At 44.9% G+C, this 23,937-nt stretch overlaps 1 protein-coding gene across 14 annotated transcripts in view; it reads right to left on the bottom strand.

Moving 5' to 3' along the window:
* Positions 1 to 43: 43 nt before the first annotated feature.
* MBNL3 (muscleblind like splicing regulator 3) overlaps positions 44 to 23,937 on the bottom strand; it is an 87,220-nt gene continuing 63,326 nt past the window's right edge. For 9 of the 14 annotated variants that reach the window (XM_020795866.3, XM_072981158.2, XM_072981164.2 and 6 more), the window contains 5 exons: positions 23,148 to 23,298; positions 20,956 to 20,991; positions 18,168 to 18,262; positions 14,893 to 14,966; positions 44 to 13,061 (listed from right to left, as the gene is read on the bottom strand). In XM_020795866.3, coding sequence (XP_020651525.2) covers positions 14,910 to 14,966; positions 18,168 to 18,262; positions 20,956 to 20,991; positions 23,148 to 23,298 — 339 coding nt within the window. In that variant the 3' untranslated portion in view covers positions 44 to 13,061; positions 14,893 to 14,909. The remainder of the gene's footprint in view (positions 13,062 to 14,892; positions 14,967 to 18,167; positions 18,263 to 20,955; positions 20,992 to 23,147; positions 23,299 to 23,937) is intronic. The other 5 variants (XM_072981163.2, XM_072981165.2, XM_078380719.1 and 2 more) reach the window with 2 other exon arrangements.

Here is a 23,937-nt window from a genome sequence, read left to right as displayed (position 1 = left end):
AATCAAAGATCCACATCAAGCTTGCAACTCACCAACCAGAGACTTAAAAAGTAAACTCCTATTTATTAAATGTGTCAATATGGGTCCATAAAAAAACATAAAGAGAGAATTTTATACACTTTATTAAAAGAGCCAGGAAAAAATAAAAATAAAACAATAACAATATAGAAGTAACATAGTAAAATGAGTCGCATTATGCACGTCCCTAAAAAGCACAGACAAGCACTACAGCAATATAAGTGTGGCAAAAAAGAAAAAAGAAGAAGAAAGTCAAAGCTTACACCCTGTTGATAGCAGCTGAAGGAATGGCTTGTGACCGCTCCAGAACTAATACGACTGGCACAATCCAGATGTGCATCGGACCCCACACCCTACAGAGTTCTAAAATTTTAGACCACAAGTAAATCACATTCATTTCTATGATGGGAGGGCTTAAACTGAAGTCCATGCCAATTCTCCTCATGTTAAGCAGTATAAATAAGTTTGCTTCTCACAGAAATCCATGGGGAATAAACTCCGTGCCAGAGCTGGAACGGGTTTAATCAAACAGCAGTGGCGTGCAATTAAATAGATCTTGGGCCTTGTAATTCTGCGTCAGGTAATTTCCCCTGATTGTGTGTTTGGGAAAGAGCACTTGCTTTTTATCATTTCAGCTGTTGGGGCACGGATTAGTTTGGCTGGTTGAGTTTTGAGTGTTTTGGCTGAACGGCTTCGCAGAGGCGTGTGCACCTGAATTGTGCAAACGTGGCCGTGAGGATCACTCAACCAATAGTGTGAGCGTGTGAGCATTTTGGCAAACACATCTCATTTTATTTCCTCCTGAAATTTCCCATTTTGCTACTGGAAAAGAAATCCTTCATTTAACAGCAGGTGTCTGTTAAAAAAAATTGGCTAGATTTCAAGTTCTTAACCCAAGTTTTCACACAAGACAAATATTGATACTGCTAAATATTGGTAGCAAGGAGAGTCAGACAGCTGTATGTTAAGGAATTAATTTTTCCAGTCTCTGATCCAAGGATGTACAAATTATGGCCAATGTGTCATGGAAAACTGTTATGGTGTATATTTAAAAGATTAAATCCACCTCTTTAAAGTTATCCTGCTCTCGATCCTGTTGTAGGCATGTATGTTAGTTAAAGGAAAACATGGCTGAATTCCCTAGGTTACACAGTTTCCAATGATCTTAATAATTATAATCTTAGAACAGCAGAGCTGGAAGGGACCCTATGGAGCATGGAGTCCATCTCCCATCAAGGAAGCCTAGTGGGGGATTTGATCTTCCCAACCTCTGGCTCTGCAGCCAGAGACCTTAGGTAAAGGTCTCCCTTGACAGTTTGTCCAGTCATGTCTGACTCTAGGGCACAGTGCTCATCCCCGTCTCCAAGCCGCAGAGCCAGCATTTTGTCTGTAGACAGTTTCTGTGGTCACGTGGCCAGCGTGGCTAGACACAGAACGCCGTTGCCTTCCCACCGAGGTGGTACCTATTTATCTATTCACATTTTTACATGCTTTCGAACGGCTACGTTGGCAGGAGCTGGGACAAGCGACGGGAGCTCCCTCCGTCGCCTGGATTCGATCTCACGACGGCTGGTCTTCCGACCTTGCGGTTTAACCGCAGCGCCACCAACGTCCCCAGAGACCTTAACCAGGCCTCAAATGAGTTAATGGGAACACTCTTCAGGAACTTAGATTTGAATCTGATCCCACAAACCATACATTTCAGCTTAGGGTGGGAACAATTCACTTCTCTTCCATGAAACCTGGGCCAAACATATGGCTTTTTATATAATGAAAAACTTACTATTCGTGAAGGTCATTCAGTAGCAAAACCAAAAATTTCAGGGGAAGAAGGATATTCTTCTAAACCCAACTTAGAGTAAAAAGAAAAAGAAAGCCAAACTTAAAAAAGAAAAGAAATACAGGGAACACTACAATCCTATACCTGTCTACTTCACAAGTCATGTCTCATTAAATTCAATGGCACTTGCTCCTAATTAAATAGGTCCCAAGATTACAATCTGAACCTGGGCTTTGCATTGTCTTCATTCCATGAAGTTAGAATTCTGGGCTCCTATTTCCGCACCTTCAGTTTGGAAGTTGCGACTTTAACCGTTGTGAATTTGAAGAGAAAAAACTCGGCCTCCATCCTCCAGTTGAGCGGTCAGGCCTTTCCTTCAGCTGCTGGGATACAAGACGCATGGCAACAAAATCATTAGGCTTCCACCACTATCAAATAGCATCTGTGTACAGTAATAAAGATCTGGAACCTTGTAAATTCCACGTCAGGTAATTTCCCCTCTGTTGTGTGTTTGGAAAAGACCACTTTTTTTTGTCATTTTAATTGCATCGTTGGCTGATTTGGCTGGCTGGTTGTTGTTGTTGTTTTTTGAGTGTTTTTTGGCTGCCTCCTTTTAGAGGCGTTGTGCCTGTCTGATTGTAGAAAATATAGTTGCGGAAGATCACTAGCAAAAGCTTTATTACCTATGCTGTGTTGTCATCACCTAGAATGTCGTTCTAGAACACCCAACTTAGTTGTTCCCACCGGTTCCATTTCAGGAAGTTGTCGTTCTATCCCACGGAAATTATTTTACTTAACCCCAAACATTGGGATTGTTTAAAAAGAACACACAAACACACACCTTACAGTCTTTTTTAAAAAACCTCATTAAGAATTTGAATGCATTGATGTTTAGTTTAGAGATTATGCTAGGGTTACTAGGAAAGACATCTTATCTTTTACTTCCTGATCCCAGGGAAAATTCTGAGGTCAACAAACGCCAGCTGGACTTCTCTTGGACCATCCAAACCTACCGACAGACAGCTAGCAAATTGGGTCTGCCTTGCCACGTTATGGTTTTCTTAAAAAAACAGTATGAAACAATTTCGTCCTCACACATCACACACTGGCAAGGATTGGGGGGGGGGAGTGGCAAAAGTCGGTCTATTTGGTAGGATGCTTTGTCTTGCCCACGTTGTCTGTAAAACAGAGCAAAACAAAATTCTTTTGATGGCAACTGGATAAAATTTGGCAATGGTGTTCATAACCATGTGGGTGACAAGGCAGAAGATGGTTTGCACAGTAGGTCTTATTCTGGGTGGATCCTGTGACAAAACATGACACTGGGGGGCTCTCGAACCTTCCATTTTGGGTTTAACCTTCTCCCTTATTAGCTTAAGACCTGGGGAATTCTTCCTCATCATCTCAGAGCTGAAGAGCTGGAAAGGACCCTATGGATTATCTAGTTCAGCCCCTGTCAAGGAGGTGCAGTGGGGAATTGAACTCCCAGCCTCTAGCTCCATAGCCAGCTATCTAACTCACTGAGCTATCCGGACAATGGCTACACTATACTATATTCTTTCTAAGTCTAATGTACAAAGCTTGGAAGGACACACCTTCTCCATCTGCTAGAATCCCATGGAAAATATTGGGAGTTCCAGTCCAAGGAAGTACCACATTTTTCCATGTATAAGATGCCTCCATGTATAAAACACCCCCCACTTTTCTAATCCAAAATTAAGAAATCTAAGTGGGGCTTAGCAAGTGTAGGGGGAAAGGGATAAAAGCACTGCAGAATCGCTTTGATCCCTGCTTTCCCGTCCACTTGTTTTTGTTCTCAGCTTATTTCCGTGTATAAGATGACCCTCAATTTTTAGTCTAAAGATTTTAGACAAAAGTATAGTCTTATACACAGAAAAAATATGGTAACTTCTCCGATTTCTGGAAAGGTGCCTTCTCCAGCACCAGAATTTTACTTTCCCATCCTGAACTAGGGATCTTTCACCCAAAAAGAGAAGTTAGCTGGGAATAGAGGGAGGGATTTGGAAAATGGCCACCAAGATGGCGGCTACTCAGTGCCAAAACCATCAGGATTTAAGGCAGGAAGAAGTCTTGACCTTGCCTAGCCAAACGGAGAGGCATTTATATACAAGAAGTTGGAAAGGAGGTGAAGGAAAGTTTAAAGAAGGAAGGTAAAATCTGTCCAGGGCCTTTTGAATGGCTCCTTTCAGTTGGTGAAGGAACTGCTAGGGGCTTGTAGGCAGGATGAGGCTGGAAAAGTTCCTCTTTTTTGCACTTCACTTCCCCCAACCAGTAGGATCCAGTTGCAGTCCAAAAAATAAAAAAACAAAAACACACACCCCATCCTTTTCCAAACTGGAAGTAGGTGGCTGGCAACCTAGAAAGCTGCCTTCTCCCGAGGCAGCCACCATGTCAATACAACCCGGGATTTTTCTTAATTGGGCAGCCAAAGTTTCCCCAGAACTGCAATCAGGAGCCTTCTTCCCTAGCCCGACCTGGAGATCCTTGCAATTCTACGGACTAACCAGGCCAAACTTGCTCGGCCAACGGGGTCCACTATATTCTGAGTGGTACGATGGACGACACGCACCTCTGGTTTTGACTGAACACGGTTCTTCTTTAACATCTTCTATCCCATTGAGATGCACAACAAAGCATGTCCCTCTCTTAAAATACCAGCCCCTAAAGCTTTTGCTCGTGGCCTTACTTTCTCAAAATTAAGGATTGGTTTCCCATCATTTATTTTGTTCCTTTCTGAGCTGCAGGTTGCAGGTGACCCGGTATCAGTTTACTGAATTTAAGCTATCTAGCAAACTACGAAGCTTGTACAATAGCAAAGCAACATCATGCGTTCAGATAAGTTTTATAGCAAAAAAATCTCTTCCTTTTCAAAGCCTTAAGTAATCTCTTTTACAAACTTTTCCTTGTATTATTACAGACTTTTTTTTTTAATATATTCAAAATAAGTTCCAAGGATTTCTTTCGTGGACTATGTACATAAGTGCAAAAGGATGTGTCTCACACATTCGTACACGAACTGAACCAGCTTAACTGCTGATTGGTATCCTCAACACTGTTACAGGGTCATTCCACAATATTTTTTTTCTTCTTCTTTGTGTGTACATTTTACTTCCCTTTCTCTTTTTTGCAAACATAAATAAAAATATCGATAGCCAGATATCCCAGATCTGCTTATTGGGATAGCCTCTGTGGGAGGCTTCCCACTGCTGAAAGCCACAACAGTAAAGAAACAAAACAAGGAAATAACAACAAGCAGTTGAGAATCTTGGTTAATTCCTTGCATTCGTTAACAGCCATGAATGGTTTTGGGGGAGGGGACCCCCATGGATGGCGATATTCTGGAATTTGATGTGTTTGGGTTTCTCCTTGCAGAATTCTCTGGAGACACCCAAATAAATAAAAAAAAATTAAAAGCCTGGAACCACCAGTACGAATTTTTGAGCCATGGTGAGTCACGGCGACGCCTCAGTTGTTGAAAGCCACAACGGAGCGCTCTGGGCTCAATCCAGTCTTAGCCTCAGCAACAGTCCACCTGGTGAAATGAACAGGACATGTCCGACGTCCACACCAAGCGAAGTCCCACTGGAAGTGGTAGCAGAGATTAAGAACTGGATTCAGCCTCTTTTGTCCCGACCCCCATTTTTGCAGCTCAGTGTCCCAAACTCTGTTTTCGCTCAGCACCTGTGAAACCGAAGACAGGTGCCCGTTGCTTGCCAAATCTGGAATGGGGTTGTGTTTGTTTCGTCCCCCGTAAGGATACAGCCACAAAACAGAGGCAAAACGGTCCTGCGGCTGGCACTCTTTGTGTTGTTTTGCTAAAAAAAAATGTTTTTTAAAAAAATACTGTGGAATAACCCGACCCACACAACAATCTCTACAAGCTATAAAACCTGACGCTAAATCCATGTGTTGTAAACTTTTTGACTGAAAAAGTGACATAGAAGACACAGATCCAGCGTTCACATGGGACTTTGGGATTTTAAAAATATTCAGTCATCTCTTTCTCCGACAGTATCCAACTGTACCTTAAACGAACCCATACTGTTACACATTACTCTCTCTTTTTTTAAAATTTACATGTGAAAATTTCACAAATAATGTATACAAAGGTAGCCATGTTGTAGTTTTGTTGCCATAGCAACAACAACTTAATATAATTAGTTAACAATGAATCTATCATTGTAGGAGTTACATACAAAGTTAATTTTTTTTTTGTAGTTTTTGTTTCGTTCTTAAACTGTAAACTATACAAACGAGTTATGGACTGTATTTTTTTTTTCCTCTATATCTTGACATGCGCTTCAGTGTCGTTTCAGAAGATAACTAAATGTGCTGAATACATGTATTTAAAAATCTTAAACATTCTCTAACTCTCCTTCAAAAATTAAATTCATTAGTTACTAAAGATATATATATCATATATATATATATATACTGTATAAGTGAAAAAATCTTTTAAAACTAACAAGAAATGGAAAATGCAACATGAATTAACCTGTTGTAGCCTAGTAACAATGTGTGTGTGTTTGTGTGTGTGTGTGTGTGTTTGTGTTCTGAATTCTATTTACAAGTATCTTAGGCTACTAACGAATAGTTCTTTGTTTCTTTAAAAAAGTTATTACAGTCTTTAACATACAATATATTCTTAAGCCTTCGTCAGGCACATGGTAAAATTCAGATCACTAGCAATGTATAATTCTTTCAGGAGGAAGGAGAAATTAAGATTTTCCTCATAAATGTCACTGTTTTCCCCATTAATGTGCGTGCGAAAGGTAATCGGGGATCGAAAGGGGGGGGGGGGCGGAAATCCAGTTTCTTAACCCATTTGTGTGTCCTAAAATGTCCTACAGAGAAAACCACTAATGGTATGGTAGTGGGCACTGCTGGGAATACACTGGAGGGGACAAGCGTTACCTCCTTACCAACCCAGAGGTACCCACAACATTCAATGCAAGTCACTCCGTTCCTGTAGCACAGATTTAAAAGGGCCTTAAAATAAAATAAAATACAATTAACTGGGACAGAACTAGCTGATTAGGGATCTACACCTAACGGCCAGTGCAAGCCTGATTGAAGAGAGTGAGATTTACTTCTGAGTAAGCATGCCTTGAGATCCAACACAAAGGTCTGTGTTGGGAATCAGGGATCCAAAGAGCCCACTCCCGAAGAGAGCAGGGAACTGTCGAGTCCCCCCCCCCCCAAAAAAACCAAACACAGCTTCTGCACATCCACAGACATTTTGGAGAGACATGCTGGTATGTGAGCTGCGCATGGACCCAAAGGGAGGATGCGGAAACCTTACATCATTGGACTACCGGTCTCGGGAAACCGCAGACAGCGCGGTCTGCAGACAAGCTGGCTTGGGCTTTCTGGGAAATGTGGGGCAGCTACAGGGCCTACCTTACTATATTTACAGCCGTTTGAGATCTCTTCAGCTGCCGTAACGGCTCCGTCCTGCAGAATCACGGGATATGTCGTTCCGTAGGGAACTGAGAATTGCCGGCGGCCATTTGGGAGGATGTTGTGGGAGCTCTTTGGCAGAGATTTGTCTCCAAACTATAATCTTGAGGATGCTGCAGGGTGGAGTCATGGGGCAGTTCCGACCATATCAAACGGCGGTACGTGGAGACTAGTAGCTCCCAGGTCAGTGGGGCGCTGAGTCTGCCCCAGGTTTTAGTCCGAGCTCTACGGAAGCTCTCTAAGGTGCTGGCCTCTCTTCTTAAAAACAGGTTCAGATGCTTGGGGGAAATGTCTCCTTTGTAGTTCGGACTAAAACTCGGAGCGGATTCGCTATTTGTATTGGCATCTGAACTACCCAATCTCCCAAACTGTGGTTCAAACAGGACTTGGGCTCCTCCCACTTTTTCTCTCAAAGCATAATCCCAATCATTGGCAACATGGGATGAGGCGGGAGGACAGTGTGTATCTGATGATTCATTGGGCAAGTCTACAAAAAAATAAATAAATCCCAAACTCACTATGGTGAACACCTTCAGATCTTTGCCCGTCTGCATTTATTTTCTCAAGAGTCAGGCAAGGTCTGAAAACTCTGTGCCAAGGGCCCATAACCGTCTTATTACTAAGGATGTTATCCTGTCCCTTCCTAAGGGTATGGCCAGCCAGCATGACATGTGAGAACACTCAAAATCGCAGCACGTGGTCCGTGTCAGCAGGAAAGGAAACACGGGGTGGGGGGGCAAGGTGGGGCTAACAGGAACCTCACTCCTTCACCTAAAACTTTTTAAAAAGTTACATGACTGATCATGAAGAATCATGTCCAATCCATCACAAACTGCTATTTTCAACAAAAAAACAGTAACTATTTTAAGAATCCATAACGTTTGCAACCCTTCTTTCAATGTCTAAGTACAGGTTAGGAGCAGGGTTTTTTTAAAAAAAAAATTCACGGAATAATTAACAATCCTTCTTCCCCCCCCAAAAAAAAAACACACAATCTCTCAGCTTTTTTCATTCCTCCCTCTGCAATGACCCGTTTTACTCAAGTTTCAGCATTTCTTGCATATTGTTTGCATAAGGCTGAGAAGAAACGGACACACATACACCAGTATCTATATCTATCTGCCTGTCTATCTAGAGAGATAAATATAGATAGATATATATATAGATATATATATATATATATGTAAAGCACATACGTGCACAAGAGAGAAAGAACTTTTGATAAATTAAAAAGTATATATATATATATATATATAGTTTTGTCAAACTTGGGGAACTTACAATTATACTGATTGGAACAAACTTTACATACATCTCTGGAGTCCAATAAAAGTTGGCATTTCATTTAGAGTCACCACAAGCCTCCAGTGACTTGTGTAAATAGAACGTGCCTATTTAGGATCCGTTTTTATAGTCTGCCGACTGTTTTTTCGTCCTTTCTTGAACAACGAAGTCATTGCACAACACGCGTGAAGCACCGCGACCGTTACAACGGCATTTTTAGACACCCCACCCCTCTCCAATTCCTTTGGGTTGAAATTTGGTGATGATCCTGGGGTTTCAAGCTTGGCTTCCCCCCCCCCTTCAGACATTCCTCTTACAAACCAACACTAGATTTGCCAAGACAAGATTTAAGAAACAAACCAACAAACGACAAACCCCCAGAGAGTGTGGCACTCTTCTAAAAAATCTATCCTGAAAGACTTACGAATTGAACCCCTCCATATTGTTAAGATCTCTCTGTGTGGGTGTGGGTCTGTTTCTTTGTGTTGCTGTGTTAATGCTTATGTGTTTCGGGGGGCACAGTTTGAGCATCTCTCCCTCTGTGGTCCCTAGGTTTTGCAAAAGAAGAGGGGCACCCCAGGGTTCTCTTCTCAGTGTTTTCAAAACTGCCTGACATAAACTGGAAAAGACAGCTTTGGCTTACATTCTACGCGCATGGTTTTAAGCATTGTTTAACGCAAAACACGAGAGGGTTCACTCGAGGAGGCAAGAGCACACAAAATCCCATTCACAGCACTGAAAAAAGACACTCACCCTCTTTTAAAACCATAAGGCTAATGCAGGCACGCCCATGCACGCATGCGCGCATGCGCACGCACACACACACACTCTCTCAAAGAAACACATATACATAAATATTTTTATTTATGTATATGTGTCTATGTAGACACAAACACATAACACACACCCAGTTTTTGACTAGTGGAGATCAGGTATGTTCTCTTAGAGGCACTCCCACGAATTGTGCAAAAACACAACAAAAGAAGTATATATATATATTTTTGTTTGTTTGTTTGAATATACAGGTACTTTCACCCAGGAATTAGGAACATCCACTCCCCGCCCACTGCCACTAATGATGTTGCAACGTTCTGGGAAACAGAAAGGGATGAACAACAGGCTGGTCAGTTGTATGGCTGGTTTAAATATGTGCTCCTCCCTCCCTCTTTTTTTCCTTCCTCCTTTCTATCTTTAAGCCAGACACAGATCTTGACTTAAAATTACATGGAATATTTCAAAGCTGTTAAAACAACTCCCCCCCAAAAAAAACTATTTTAAAATGCAATTTGACTGGATAAATAGAAGTACAGTGGTGCCTCGCTTGACAACGATAATCCATTCCATTAAAATTGCTGTTAAGCGATATCGTCATCAAGTGAAAGAAAAAAAAACAATTGAAATGCATTGAAAACCGGTTCAATGCATTCCAGTGGGCGAAATACCTGCTCGTCCAGCGAAGATGCTCCATAGGGGAAGCCATTTTCGATCGCTGTCTTCTGGAAATAGGTCCGGAAAACAGTGGGCGGCCATTTTGAAAACCCGACGATCAGCTGTTTTTGATCGTCGTAATGCGAAGAATCGGTTCCCGAAGCAGGGAACCGATCGTCCTGAAGCGGATTTTCCCCATTCAATCATCGTTTTGCGATCACAATAGCGATTGCAAAAACCTCATCGTGCAGCTATTTCATCATGAAGCGGGGTAATCATCAAGCGGGGCACCACTGTATTTCCCTCCCCCAAATCCTCTGTGCAGCCCCTGCAAAGTAGCACCAAAATAAGCATTTCTGTTCCTTCAATAATTGATCTCCACATTTTTTACTTAATTGAGATGTTATTTCTTCCAACAGGAGCCTTGATCCATCACAGTGTGTTTCTGCATCCAGCGTTACTTCTTCTCTTCCACCTCCCATCCTCTGTGGTGCCAAAAACTTGCTTCCAGGGTGTTCTGGAGCCCTTTTGAGGGTCTACAAGAGGAAGGGAGAGCTGTGATTCTTGCAACACAATTCAGCAGGCAGGGCTTCCGGCAGAAGTTCATCATGGGAACACAGACAAAGTCCGAATCCTTGGTGTTCCGATGGCGATTCGAGGAGGACAAACTCGAACAACATCACAGGGTTTTTGGGCTGGGGGCCGAAACCTTCTCAACAGCCAACTCTAAAACAGGATCTTCAGAGTTTGAGTTTAGCAAATTTCCATGAATTTCTTCTGCGAATTCTTACTCAGTTCGACAAATTTGTTTCTCTCCTGTTCAGTCTCTCGACGCCCAGTTGTCCGAAGACGTCGTTGGTGCGCCCAACCATCTTCATCAGCAATTTACCGAATTCTCCAAGACCAGGGCAAGGCGGCAGGAGAGGATAAGAATACGGGGAGTCTAAGCACTCCATTAGGCAGATGCTTAGAACATTCTCACAAAAGCACTCTTGGTATGGAGCCGGGTCCCCGTTTTGTAGACTGAAGGTGTGACATCAGTGGTTCAAGTTCATATTCACAACAAGGGATAAGAAGCCAAGAAGAAGGCCAACATCTAATTCTTGATCCACCAACATCTTGGTCAGCTTCTACCACAGTCTTTCTACAAGCTATAGACATCTCAGTGCTTCCCGGTCTTTTTCCATTGTAACAGGCTTTCTGGTCAGGAAAGCAGGTCCACTCTACTTCTCTGGAGAAACCCTCATCAATCTGGGATTTCTAGATGGAAACACTAAACTTCTCTGTATTTTCTGGTGCGAATGGGAGTGAGAGCAAGGAGTTAAGGTAACCAGCCTTAAATCAGATCATTTTCTGGGCCACTGCTTCCCATCTTATGCGACGAATCCTGATGATGTGGAAGTGACTGTTCCACCGACAACCAGCTCTGAGCAGCCAAAAACTGTCTCTGTCATGGCCAAGAAAGATTCCCCCTTCCTGTCTTACTCTCAGTTTTTAGTGCAATTTTATCAGAGTGTAGAAGGAGTTGTGTTTGAGTGTTATCCTCTGGTGTCCTTTTTCTTCATCCTCAGTTACACGCAGCATCGTCCACTGATCTGCCTCAGTCCATGAAAAATCAATGACTGCTCCCGAGTAGGCACACAATCAAAGTCCCTCAGAATTGGATGCAGATCCGAGCTTCTCACCTCTGCCACCAGGATGTCACGACATGGTTTTGCGACCAGGAAAGAGCCCTTGGGAGGAATTGTTGGGGTGCCTTTTAACTCCTGTTCTGTTCATCCCTGTGTTTTTATTTTGTTTTATTTTTACAAGGAAAACCCCCTCGTGAGGACCTGTGGCTGCTCTTTGGTGCTACTTTCCTGGGTTATACAACAGAGGTGAGGATGGGTCACTTATATTTAAACACACACGCATATGAAAACCCCAACGCTCCCCCCCTTCCACCACTCCTACATCTTTCACAGGGTGGGGTGGGGGTCTGCAAATTAGCAGAGGACTTGTGGGCAAGAAGACCTGATTTTGAACCAATCTGGCTGCAATGTATTTAGAACAAGATTGTTAAAACATCAACATTATTGTGCGCCGTTTGCAGTAAAAAGGCAGGTCCCTCTCCTTTCCCCTCTGATACACTCACTAAAATCCTCTTGAACCTTGAGATCCTGATCTCTCTATGATCCCTTTCACATTCTTCCCGTCTCCCGCCCACCCACCCCAAACAACTTCCCGGTTCAATGGCTCTCCTTTCCCATAAATTGCAACAAGTTCTTTAGAGACTCCATTTTTGAAGGCAGTCTAGTATTCCCGACGGAAGCTTCAAAGAAAAAAAAAAGAAGCAGCTGCACGGCTTAAAACAGAAGACAGCAAACATCTAAACATTCTCATGTCCTGCTTTGTTGTTGTTGTTGTTGTTTTAAAAAGCACCCGAGACCATCATTCCTTTTTCCCACGATAACATTCTTAGCTTGTCATATTTTTTTTTAAAAAATAAAATAAGAAGAGAAGAGAAACCCAACAGAACCATAAGATAAGAAAATGTAAGACATTATGATAATGAAAACAAATGGTGTTGAATATGCTTGATAATGGTATACAGCTCTTTCTCTTTCCCCCCCTTTGAAACAAATCAGTATAGACTAAGATGTAAACAAAACAGTAAGATAACACTTTGAAAAACAGACCAACATTTATCCGTTAACAAGAGAACAATAAGTCAATGAAGTCCGTTGCGCCGAAGCACTTTGTCTTGATGGTACTCAGGGGGGAAAAAATGCTTTTCTTTAAAGTGTGTTAAAGTTACGGTGTTATAAAAGTCTACTAGTATAGTCCTCTACTTCTATGTCTTGTATACAGAGCATTGTTTTGTTAATTGTTTTTCTATAGTGCTTTTAAAAAAAATTGTTTCGACATTCCCATGGATCAGTTTTTGGTTAACACGTCAGCCGCAATAGGCTTACTGTAGATCTCGGAGAGGAGGAAAGGATGGCCGTATACATACAGTGAGCGCGGCTGTAGCTTTCCACCAAGAGAGAAAAGTCCCGTGATTTCAAATTCAGAATTTCAACATGGTTTGCTGGAGAGGGGCGGTGAGGAGAAAGGAAGAGAAATGGGTCAAAAAAAGAGAACTCAACAACCATGCCTTAAATACAACTGCCTGTCCCATCGATGTTGCTGATAACTTGATATCATTTTTGGCTCATGACGATCCTAACAGGGCTCTTAAGACATGTAAAACATGTCCCATTAAGTTTCCATGAATTTGAACCCAGGTCTTCTCAGTCCTAGCCTGACACACCATTTGAAACCTTGGGCTGGGCCTCCCAACCAGAGTTCGGATTTGGAAAGACAACATCCATTGATTCAATGTGTGTCTTCTAACTGGTGACAACCATGACCGACGCCTACTGAGTAAAAGTCTGTGTCTTCTCCATGAATTTCTCTAATCTGTTTTTAAAGTGATCTCATGTCAGAACAGTTAGAAATCTGTTCACCCTCTCTTTGCCAGCAAAACACTGGGCAGTTCCAAAGGAAATGTCCAGAGAGTTAAAAAGACAGCATCTAAGCCTCTGAACGGGGCATTTGAAGCTGGGCTACAAATGTGGTTTTCTATGTGGCCTCCTTTACATTGACAATCCTCACTGGAGATGCAATGAACAGCGGGGGCTCTCGGAAGCAGGAAGAATACTGAGACTGTTCTGCACAGACAGAGCGGGTCTGAATCGTACCAATTTAGTCCCGCATAAGATGTTGGTTGGTGCACCATGGCTACAACAGAGGTCCCCAACCGCCAGTTCGTGGCCCAATGCCGGTCCATGGCCTGAGCTGGATCGGGCCGCGGAGCGAGACCTCCCCCCTGCACGTACTCCCCCCTGCACAACCGATTTGTGCCTGCACGCGAGCGACTATGCCTGCACGAGCACTGAGCCGCCCTTTGTGCACGCGCACGAGTGCAGGGGGGTGCCCTGCCTCCCCCAGCCAGTCTGCAAGGCTAAAAAGGTTGGGGATCATGGGGCTACAGGATGGGAGCCCTTGGTTACAAGTTGTGGTTTCTTCCTGCGTCCAGCCATTTTGCTCCTTTCCAGCCTAGTCTGTAACTTGCCTAGTAATTTTAACAAACTTTCAAGTAAGGGGTAAGGTAAAGGTTCCCCTTGACATTTAGTCCAGTCATGCTTGACTCTAGGGCACGGTGCTCATCCCCGTCTCCAAGCCATAGAGCCAGCATTTGTCCATAAACAGTTTCCATGGTCACGTGGCCAACGCGACTAGACACGGAACGCTGTTACCTTCCCACTGAGGTGGTCCCTATTTATCGATTCGCATTTTTACATGCTTTCGAATGGCTAGGTTGGCAGGAGCTGGGACAAGGGACGGGAACTCCCTCTGTCGCATGGATTCGATCTTACGACGGCTGGTCTTCTGACCTTGCAGCACAGAGGCTCCTGTGGTTAAACCCACAGCACCACCAAATCCCAAGCAAGGGGTAGACCAGTGCAATTATTCTGTGATTCTATTGTTTTATTTATTACTTCTTTGGTTTTATTGCTTGACTTCACTGTAGAGTGATACCTCACATAAGAGCCACTCTATGTAGCGCTAATTCACTACAGCGCATTGGTCATTTGGTAGTCCTAAACCAGAGCCTTGTCTATCTGAAAGAACCAGACTGGGCTCCCAAGAGATCTGGAGTCTGATTTATCCTCTCCATGTGGATTTGTTAAGATTACTCCAGTTAGTTCTGAGTCAGTGAGCGCCCCATTTTCTTCGAAAGTATCCGGAGCCCTAAGCAGGGTACTACTGTAATTAATGTATTTCATCGGCTTTAATACACGGTGTTGTAAACTACCTCGGGGAAGGAAAAGTGATAAGTGAATGTTTATAGAATATAAATCAATAAATAAACTCACAGTTCCGTTGCTTGCTTCTACATTTGTGAAACAAACATGCTGCTGTTCAAGTCATCGACTGATAACTGGGATATCTGCAGAAAAAGGTGGTGAGGAGAAGACAAGTTTCCCATTAACACATTCCCTCAATCAGTGTTTCATCCATTCTCTCTTGAAATCAGTGATGCTGATAACACTGCTTTGAACAGCTGAGGGTCAAACTGGATGAGGCGGTTAGCATGTCATTAGGAGCAGAGCTGTCTTAAAATGTAAGCAAACTCTGTTTATCATAGCATGAGTTTGGTTGCAAACCATCTTGCTTTGTTTTGTGACACGTCAATGGAATGTAAACCCAGGCTTTGTTTCAAAGTCTGATTAGTTTGACATGGAGCTTTGAAGGAACCACATGTCTGCAGGGAAAATATGATGCAGCAAGAATACTGTGGCATTTCACTCAACGTGTAATTTGACCCTCAGCCTTCCAACCTCTAATCCCTAACAAAGTCACAGGCGAATTAAAAGAATGATTCATGGGGCAATGGTTTGCCTTTTCTAGCGGAAATCAGAATATCATCAACGCCTGACTATCCGTGTGGCCATTAAATGCAGACTGGCTGTAACCCTGGACTTACTAAGTGTCACTTTTACTGAAAGGGTGTAGAGCCATAGCTAGAGAATTCAGAACCCAGATAAAACTGGGATGAGGAGAGTAGGAGAGATATTCTCTCTTGCTTCATATGGGCAATCAGATAATGGAATGAAACAAAACAAAGGATTAGCATAGCTGAACCAGCCGTGCTAATAACTGACCCTGCTCCTTACATCAGGATTGGTCCTGAGACCCAAGAGATCGCTCCGTATGGCTACCGGCACCCTCCAAATAAAACCGACACTGCACGATCCATGACAGGAAGGGCGGGAAACCTCTTTCAGCCCAAGGGCCAAAGTCAATGCTCAAGAATTTTTTATTTTTTTTTGCAAAGGGACGGGCATAGTTTTGTGGTGAGTGAGGCCAAAGGGGTGGGATCAAAAATACCCACATATGAGTCAGCCAGAAAGTAAGTCCCAGAGAAGGAGCATTTCAGCCTGAATGATGGTGACAAGGTTACGGGCCCAGCCTTCCGGGAAAATCTGCCCCTTGCCAAATTCACAAAGGGCAGATCTGGTCCCAGGACTTGAGGTACCCCACCCCTTTGGTACAGCCATTCCGCATCTGTTGCCTGGGATAGACGAGGTATGCAACCCCTCTCCCAATGATCGTTCTCATCCCAAATGTTCCCCATCCAAGGGTCCTCCAGATATCCTGGACTCAACTCCCATCATCCTCGTGACGGTGCAAGGAATTTTTGATGGGTGTTGTAGTCCAAAACGTCTGGACAATACTGAACAGGGTACATCAGGTGGATACGAATGCTAACATTTGAACGAAATTCTTCCCCGACTCCTCTGGAGCCCTCCAGCTATATTTCTATGAGGGGAAAATGGGTTGACGCAATGCACTCAGGTTTGGCGGAAAACCCATTTTGCCTCAGAACCTCTGAGACCGAAAGATTATCATAGGTCCAAATAGATTTGATGAGCTTGATTAGAAAAATACTGGAGAAACAGAAAATTCGCACAAATTCAACGGGAGGGCAAATTTTGTAACGAGCTACTGTATCGTCCCATAAAAAAATCTAATCGATATATTACGTTCGGTGCTTTTCTGTCCTGCTTCGATGTGATCTCTTCATCGGTGAATAAAAAGCAGGAGAGGCAGAAAGCAATTATGCCCAGGCTTTTAAAATGACAACAACACAACTTTGAAGGAACTAGAGGCCATTTCAAGGCACGCTTGGTCTGATCTAGCAGAAAGCGCTCCCAAGCATCTTTCCTTTCGGGCTGGATTTTTATCCACCAAACTCTTGCTACCAGAACCTCCAAGAAGAAAAAGAAGCCACTGCCCCATCATCAGACCCAAACATATGAATACGCTGCTTTGTCAAGGACTCCATCCTTCATGGGGCACAATGTCAGAGCTGCCGTCCCACCCGCCTCATACCCTGGGGAGCCGGAAATACTCCACAAGAGAGCACAGATCCCATCTGCCACAGAGGAGACTTTGGAAATGATCCTGCCTTCCTACTGGATTCCCCTTTGTCGTATCAACAATTAACTTTCCACAGAGATCGGCGCCGTTTGGGAATCCCAAATCTGTATCTATGGGGGAAATGGGGTGAGGTGGAGGGCTTTCTTTATCTTGAGGGCCGAATAAAACTGCAGAGAAAACCCAAGATGGCCAGGGCCTCAACTCCAGCTTATTTTAGTCTGAAATGCTTGACCGCCGGCAGCTACTAAGCCACAGAAGAGTCATTTCAAATGGTTAAAAAACAGGAGGAAGTATAGAAAACATGGAAGGGAATCTCCAAATAGCCGGGGTCACAGAGAGTTCCAGAAGGGCCGGACCGGGACCTCAGGGCCTAAGGTTTCCCACCTCTAATTTATACCTCCTAAAAATATGCTAAGGCAGGAATGGGAAACCCTGCAGGGACGCAAAACGATGGTTTTCTCCAGGGTAAGTAACACTGGGAGGAGAGGTGTGGCTTTCGTTTTGTTTTGAACAGCATCCTCAATGGCAAAAGGAAACTTGTGTTCCTGAACTCCGAACGACGTCAACCTGTTTCGGAAAAGTCAGTAATTCCTTCCTCGAGAGCAAACGGCAGCCTGTCAGTTCCGTTATCCAGTTGATCCCATCAATAGCTTGGGCACTCTGGAAAAGGACCGGCCAGTCCCTCTTAATTTCCTGAGCGTGCAACGACTTTCTCAGCCACCAACATTTTAAACTTTTCACCAGGTATTTTCAATAACATCCTCGTCCTCATCCCGATCATCCTAGAGCTGCAAAGTTCTGGAAGGGACCCCGTAAGATCATCCAGCCCAACCCCTCTACACTGAAATTAATAACAGATTTGGAACTTGTGCGCTGGACCATGTCCTGAAAATGGACCTAAAACAGGCACGGGGTTTATGAGCCGAGGAAGGAATCACAAGACTTTCCCCCCCCCAAAAGCACTGGGTGCATTTTAATGATCAATGCAACCTTTTTGCATTGATCATTAAAACGATCAATGCAAAGGTTGAGTCTAGTTTTTGTTTGCCTCTCCCCAGTTTTTAATTTTCCTCCCAGCTCCGGGGCTCAGCTCTCAACACACACACACACCCCAACCTGTTCTGGCCCCACGCAGGATGGGGAATCCTGCACAGCCCCTGACACGACCACACGCTTGTGAAAGAAAGCCATTGAAAGGGGGGCAAACCTGATTGGCGGAAGGAGCTGCGGTGAAAGGGACGCTGGTGGCCGGTGTTGTTGCTGCAGAAACAGTGGTGGGCGTAGCACCGTGCATCATGGGAACTTTTCAGGAGGGAGGCCATGGAAGCAACACAAGAGGAAGGTGGCGCGTTTTTTACACGTAACCATGGCAACGCGTGGCAGGGGCGTGTCAGGAATCACAGCAGCAAGCCATGGTGACGTCACGGGAGGGCACACGGAGGGGGGGTTTCCCGGCAGCATGCAACCACAGTGCAAAGCAAAATAGCATATATATATATTTTTTTTGGGGGGGGGGGAGAGACAGGGTAGGAGGAAAAAATAAATAAAAAGAGAAAAAAAGGGGGAAAAGCCAATTACAATTATAATTAAGGAAAAAAAACTAAAATATTTCCAACACTTAGTAAACATTTATAAGCAGAACAATGATGTTATACAACTCCGGAGGGTGGGTTGGGTGGGGAACGGGCGAGGCATGTTTTCCAAAGAGGGGGTGGGAGAGGTGTCAACGGCCACAGAGACCTTTCCCCTTGGCTGGTTAGTGCATCAGCGGGCAGCCCATGGGGCCACCCCAAAACGGGCCATGCTTGGCGCAGGTTATGCACCCGCGGCCACAAAAGGGCACCACGCCAGTCCCACCCTGCTTTGAAAGACCACCTTTTCCTCCCCGCCCCCTCCATGGATGAATCCAAAGCACATGAGGGGGGGTGCTTTGGGAGCAAGGGTTCGGACAAGACGCTGTCGTCCCGGCGCACGTGGCGGTTTAACGCCGCACCGCACGTGACGGCTGCGGACAACAGCATCCCTTCCATGTTTGCAACACAGTTTGGCAGTAACTGCGCGCAGCTGCTGGTTCTGTGACAATCGTGTCTGGGAAAAGATTGCACCACAGGGGAGGGAAGGGTGAACATCCTCAAAAACCAAAAGAAACATCAGTGGGTGGGATGAGAGGGAGACACCTCAGGATAAGCACTTACGGATAAGCTCTCTCAATTTTTTTAAAACTAACGGAAGTACAATCTTCTCAAATAAAAAGTGCTACAAGCATCGTTTTTTTTCATTTGGACTTACTCCCTGCTTCCTCTGGATCTCCAGGCAACACGGGATTGTGGGAATAGAGGAGACCTCAGTAAGCCCTAGAGCCTTCGATGGTCTAAAAGAGCACCTACGCAATTCAGTTCTATCACCTTGATCCTACTTTGTCTGCCACTGTTCCACGCTATGGAATCCTGGGATCTGCCGTTTGGGAAGAGATGCAGAATTCTCTGCTAGAGCTTTCTAATGCCTTCCCGCGAACTACAGCGCTACAGCACTCCAGCGAAGAATGTTAAGTCCCTCTCTAAACTGCTGGCCTCCACAGGATGGAGCCACAATAGCCAAACTGGTCATCGAACGGCTATAACTGCATCGTGTAGATGCAATCTTAAGCATGGTTTTTAAGGAACCCAATCTAGCATTCTCGTACAGCGTACATTTCCAGTGTTTCTTTTGAGGGCAGGACTCTGCTGGTGAAAGCCTCGAATCCCATTTCAAAGTCATTTTGTGCAGAGGCAAACAGGGTCCTGTTCAATCAAAGAAGGGTAATCTCCATCATTCTTGGAGATTGATCACCCAGTTTTGATTGATCATACCAGACTGTCTTCCTAAGTCCTGCACCTCCTTCCTCATGCCTGTGTTAGTCACAAAGGTTTCATTTAAACCGCATGCCTTTAAAACAAACACTCACAAGTTATCAAGGCCTCTCCTTCTACCTTGGGATATGTGGACCACTCATAGGTCACATGACTCAAAGGATACCCCACCAGGGATGTTCAAAGGGCTGTCTTTGTCACAGAACCAGCATGGATGCTTGGAATGCATCCTTTTCAGAGTTGCTTCATCAGTAGAGCTTTGCCGATATTCTACCATGATTTTTTCTTTTAAATGCGCTTCTGAAGGGGTTAAATTATTATCTGAAAGCTTTCTGACCTGGGAGAATATTCTCCTTAACATAAAATGCTATCTACTGCTTTTGGTAGTTGCTGTTGTTGCTTGTTTGATAGAATTTCTTTAAAAAAACAGAAGAGTTACTGGCTTTCTTGCAGGGGGTCCTAACCAGTCAGGAATCACATAGTAAACAGAGTGATATTATACCAGCACCTAGCTAATCAGATTTTGGCTGTGTGATAATTCAGCGAAGACAAAAGGTCAACTGAGAAATAGGTCCATGCTTCTAAGATGATCCTAGCCAACTAGGGAATCACACAGTAATTTTTTTAAAAAAGAGTATGCTGTTAATGCAGCTCAAACTTATATAGTAAAGTGACTGGGACTGGAAGCCCATTGAGAGAGACGGCAAAAAGTCAAGTGAGGGGAAGGGCAATACTTCCAAGGTGATCCTAGCCAACTGGGGACCACATGGAAAACCAAACAAGACCATGCTACTATGTACATAGATAAACCTATATGGATATGGAACAAAGCAACCAGGGGTGAAAAAAAAACCCAATAGGTACAGCAAAAAATTGTCAAAAGGGGCACTTTGTAGCACAAGTCTCAGCTCAGCCCTACTGATTAGTAACTGAACTTGCCACACTGCACAGACATGAAAAGGGATATGACCATCTCAGCCTTTAAGACGACAGTGGGTTTTTAGCCACAGCACATCATGGAACATTGCATCGCATTGCACACCATCCATCCATCCTCCCCTCCACCTTCTCTGCCAGCGACATAGAGGAATACAATGCTTCATTCAGGTTAGGAAAAGTTGAAGTTTGTGTAGAAAATAAACCTACCAACGCTTGCTGTGGGAGCCATGCAGAGCACAGACCCTGCACGCCATGCAGTGAAGCGTGGAAAGATGAACAGAAGGGACATTTCATTAGTGAAGCAGTTCATGGGTTAACAAGAGAAACTTTTTATATTTTCCAAGTTCAAAGAAAATAAAGACTATTTATCTGTTCTTGCTGTTCCAGCATCCACTCCCAGGACATCATGCAAGATTCGAATTCAACCTAATGGGACCCGTTTCCCTCTTTCAACCTGGAGAGATGTATAGGGAGGACTACGCAACCAGAGGCGCCCTCACCGAAATCAATGCTAAGGGATGCTCCACGGATGGGGTCTCAAGTCACGGGACTCACTTTCAAGTCACATTTAAGTTGCAACGGTGACTCAACTCTGTTTTTATTTTCCCCAATGACTCGGGCGTAAGACTCACGACTCAGAACCCGCCCACCCCTCCCTTTTTCCTGGGGGAAAACCCCATTTTTTAAAATAGGGACTCAGACGTGGGTCTTGGGTCTCAGGACTTGTTATCAAAGACTTGGAGCCAAAGACTTGCCAACTTCTTTGTTGGAGAACACACATGTAGGAGCTGAAGATCTGTTTGTGCATTTTACTTGTTTAGAGCATTTATTTATGTTCCGCCGTCTAGCTTATGTACCCTCTAGGGTGTAGTACAACCCTAAAAGCAATATAAAACAAGCCAGGGGACCTCAAGCTTAGAGGTCTTGCTTGGGAACCTATAAAACCCTAAAGGACCTGGGTCCAAGCTGTCTCAAGGCCTGCCTCTCCCTTTATGAGCCTTTCCGGATCATCAGGAGAGAGGCCGTTCCCTCGGTTCCACCATCCTCACAGGGTACGCGTTGCGGGTACGCAGGACAGGGCCTTCTCTGTGGCTGCTCCCAGAATTTGGGACTCCCTCCCAAAGAGGCTCTCCTTGGCTCCTGATCCTGACCCTGAACCACAGAGCCGATAGGCAGGTGCACAAAGGAAGAGCACCCTTGATGGAAAAGATCACCAGAGTTGATGCACAGGAGCTCCATGTGTGGGGGATTTTTTTAAAAAAATATTTTCCATCTTTTTGCCTCCCTCTCACTCCATATCTGAGAAACCGGTGGCACTTATGGATTAGGTGGAGCAGCTGAGAAGGTGATTTCTTTCTGATTTTGCAGTGTGGGGTGGAATGGAACAAGACCGGAAAAGGGGAGGCTACAGCTCCCTGCGGGAGCTTGTCCAGTGGCTGGAAATGGCCTTGAGGCTCCAAAGTTGCCCACCCCTGCTTTAAAATGGACTCATATTTATTTATTTATTTTGCCTGCCTGCCTGTCTTCACATCTCCAGGAATGCTACAACCTTGGGCAAATAAATTAAAGACTACAAAGTCGTGTGCATCTGCGCAGCGCAGCCCCATGGGAACACCTCCAGCCCCATGGCTCACTGCGAGAAATGCAACGTCGTGCGGCTGTTTTCTTAAATTAAAAAACGAGGGCAGGGGAGATGCTTCTAAGGAAGCCCAAGCAGCAGCTTGGCCCCACCAAATTTGGTATGAGAGCTGAGAACTGCCTTGTTTACCCTCTTTTTAAAGATTATTTATGGTCCCTGCAAGATGAAGGGAGAGAGACAGACAGGAAGAGTGAGTGAGTGAGAGAGAGAGAGAGAGATGGCAAGGGCACTCCATCCTGTCCTTTGGCGCTTTGTGGCAAACCCCAGTCTAGCGCTGAAACTCCCCAGGAGACCTCCTGCCTGTACACCTGCCACCGTGCGACACCTGTGCAGATCTGCAACCCCACGGCTCAGCTGGTGCAGCAGAAAAGGGGAGGATAGGAGGTGAGGTTGGAGCCAGTACAGCTTCTTAAGGGGAGAGCGGCTGGAAGCATCCCGCTTAGCAAACAGCGAAAGCCGGGCTGTAAACCTTGCCGTCTCCAGGGGCAACGACAGCACACCGCCAGGGAGGAGGAGATGGGCAGGAGTGGATGGCCTTTGGTGGCAGGCCATCTGCTCCAGAGCCTCCTCCCAACTTTAAAAGGCGCTCTCCCAGGTGCTGAAGCGGATTTGCAAGCCAGGGCACCACCACCCCTGCCTTAAACCGGGTGCTGAAAAAGTCTGGCCAAAACCCGGAGGGGAGTGGGAGTCTGGGTAGGGGAGCGCTGGCACTTTTCTAAGTGAGAGGAGCTAGATCCCCCTTCCCCCCGAGGTGACCTACCTGTAGGAATGAACGTCGGCTGTTGCAACTGCATGTTTGCCAAGGTCTGCTGATAGTGGAACATACTGGGGTTAAAGACTGTGGTGGCACCATTGTTTTTTTCAAGTGCTGGCCTCTTTGGTAAAGGTTGAAGGGCACCAGGTGGCAACGCCTGTGTGAGGAAAGCAGAAGGACCAGGGATGGGCAGAGGAGGGAGGGGGGGAAGGCATGGGGGTGGGAGGAACAGACAACGGCGAGAATATTTTAGCCAACAGAAAGGTCCCATCCAGACATGCCTCGTCTCCACCTGCAACTGTTTGGGATAAAAAAAAACCCCAAGGGGCCGGGAAATATTCAGGCTGTCCAAGGAGAGTATTAAACATTTAAAGATCACTACACAGGAGAAGTGGGGAGTGCAGGGGGAGAAAGTGAAATTATGCCGATCAATGAATAATCCATAGGAGGAGGACTTGGAAGCTGCCAAGGCAGACCAAGCGGTCCATCATATGTAATTGTTGTGGCTCTCGTTCCAGGAAATGACGGGATCTAATTAAAGAAACATTCAGGAGCCCCTCCCGATGGGTTGAGGGAGGAGGGAACGGTTGGTGAAAAGTCCAGGGCTTCTGTTCAATCGTGGGTCACAATCAGAGCGGACCCCTTGAACCGGCTGCTAAACAGTCAGCCAAAACGGGTACAAATCGCCCCCCGATTCTATGGCTCTGCCTTCATTAGATCAAGTCACCGGATCGAGGCTTTAGCAGCCAAAGTAGTTTCACTTTTGCCAGAGGACAACACAAGTTGGTTTGTCTGG

This window comes from Pogona vitticeps, chromosome 11 (genome assembly GCF_051106095.1).
Source record: "Pogona vitticeps strain Pit_001003342236 chromosome 11, PviZW2.1, whole genome shotgun sequence".
In the NCBI taxonomy this organism is placed as follows: Eukaryota; Metazoa; Chordata; class Lepidosauria; order Squamata; family Agamidae; genus Pogona; species Pogona vitticeps.
This window is presented reverse-complemented; position numbering and strand designations above follow the sequence as displayed.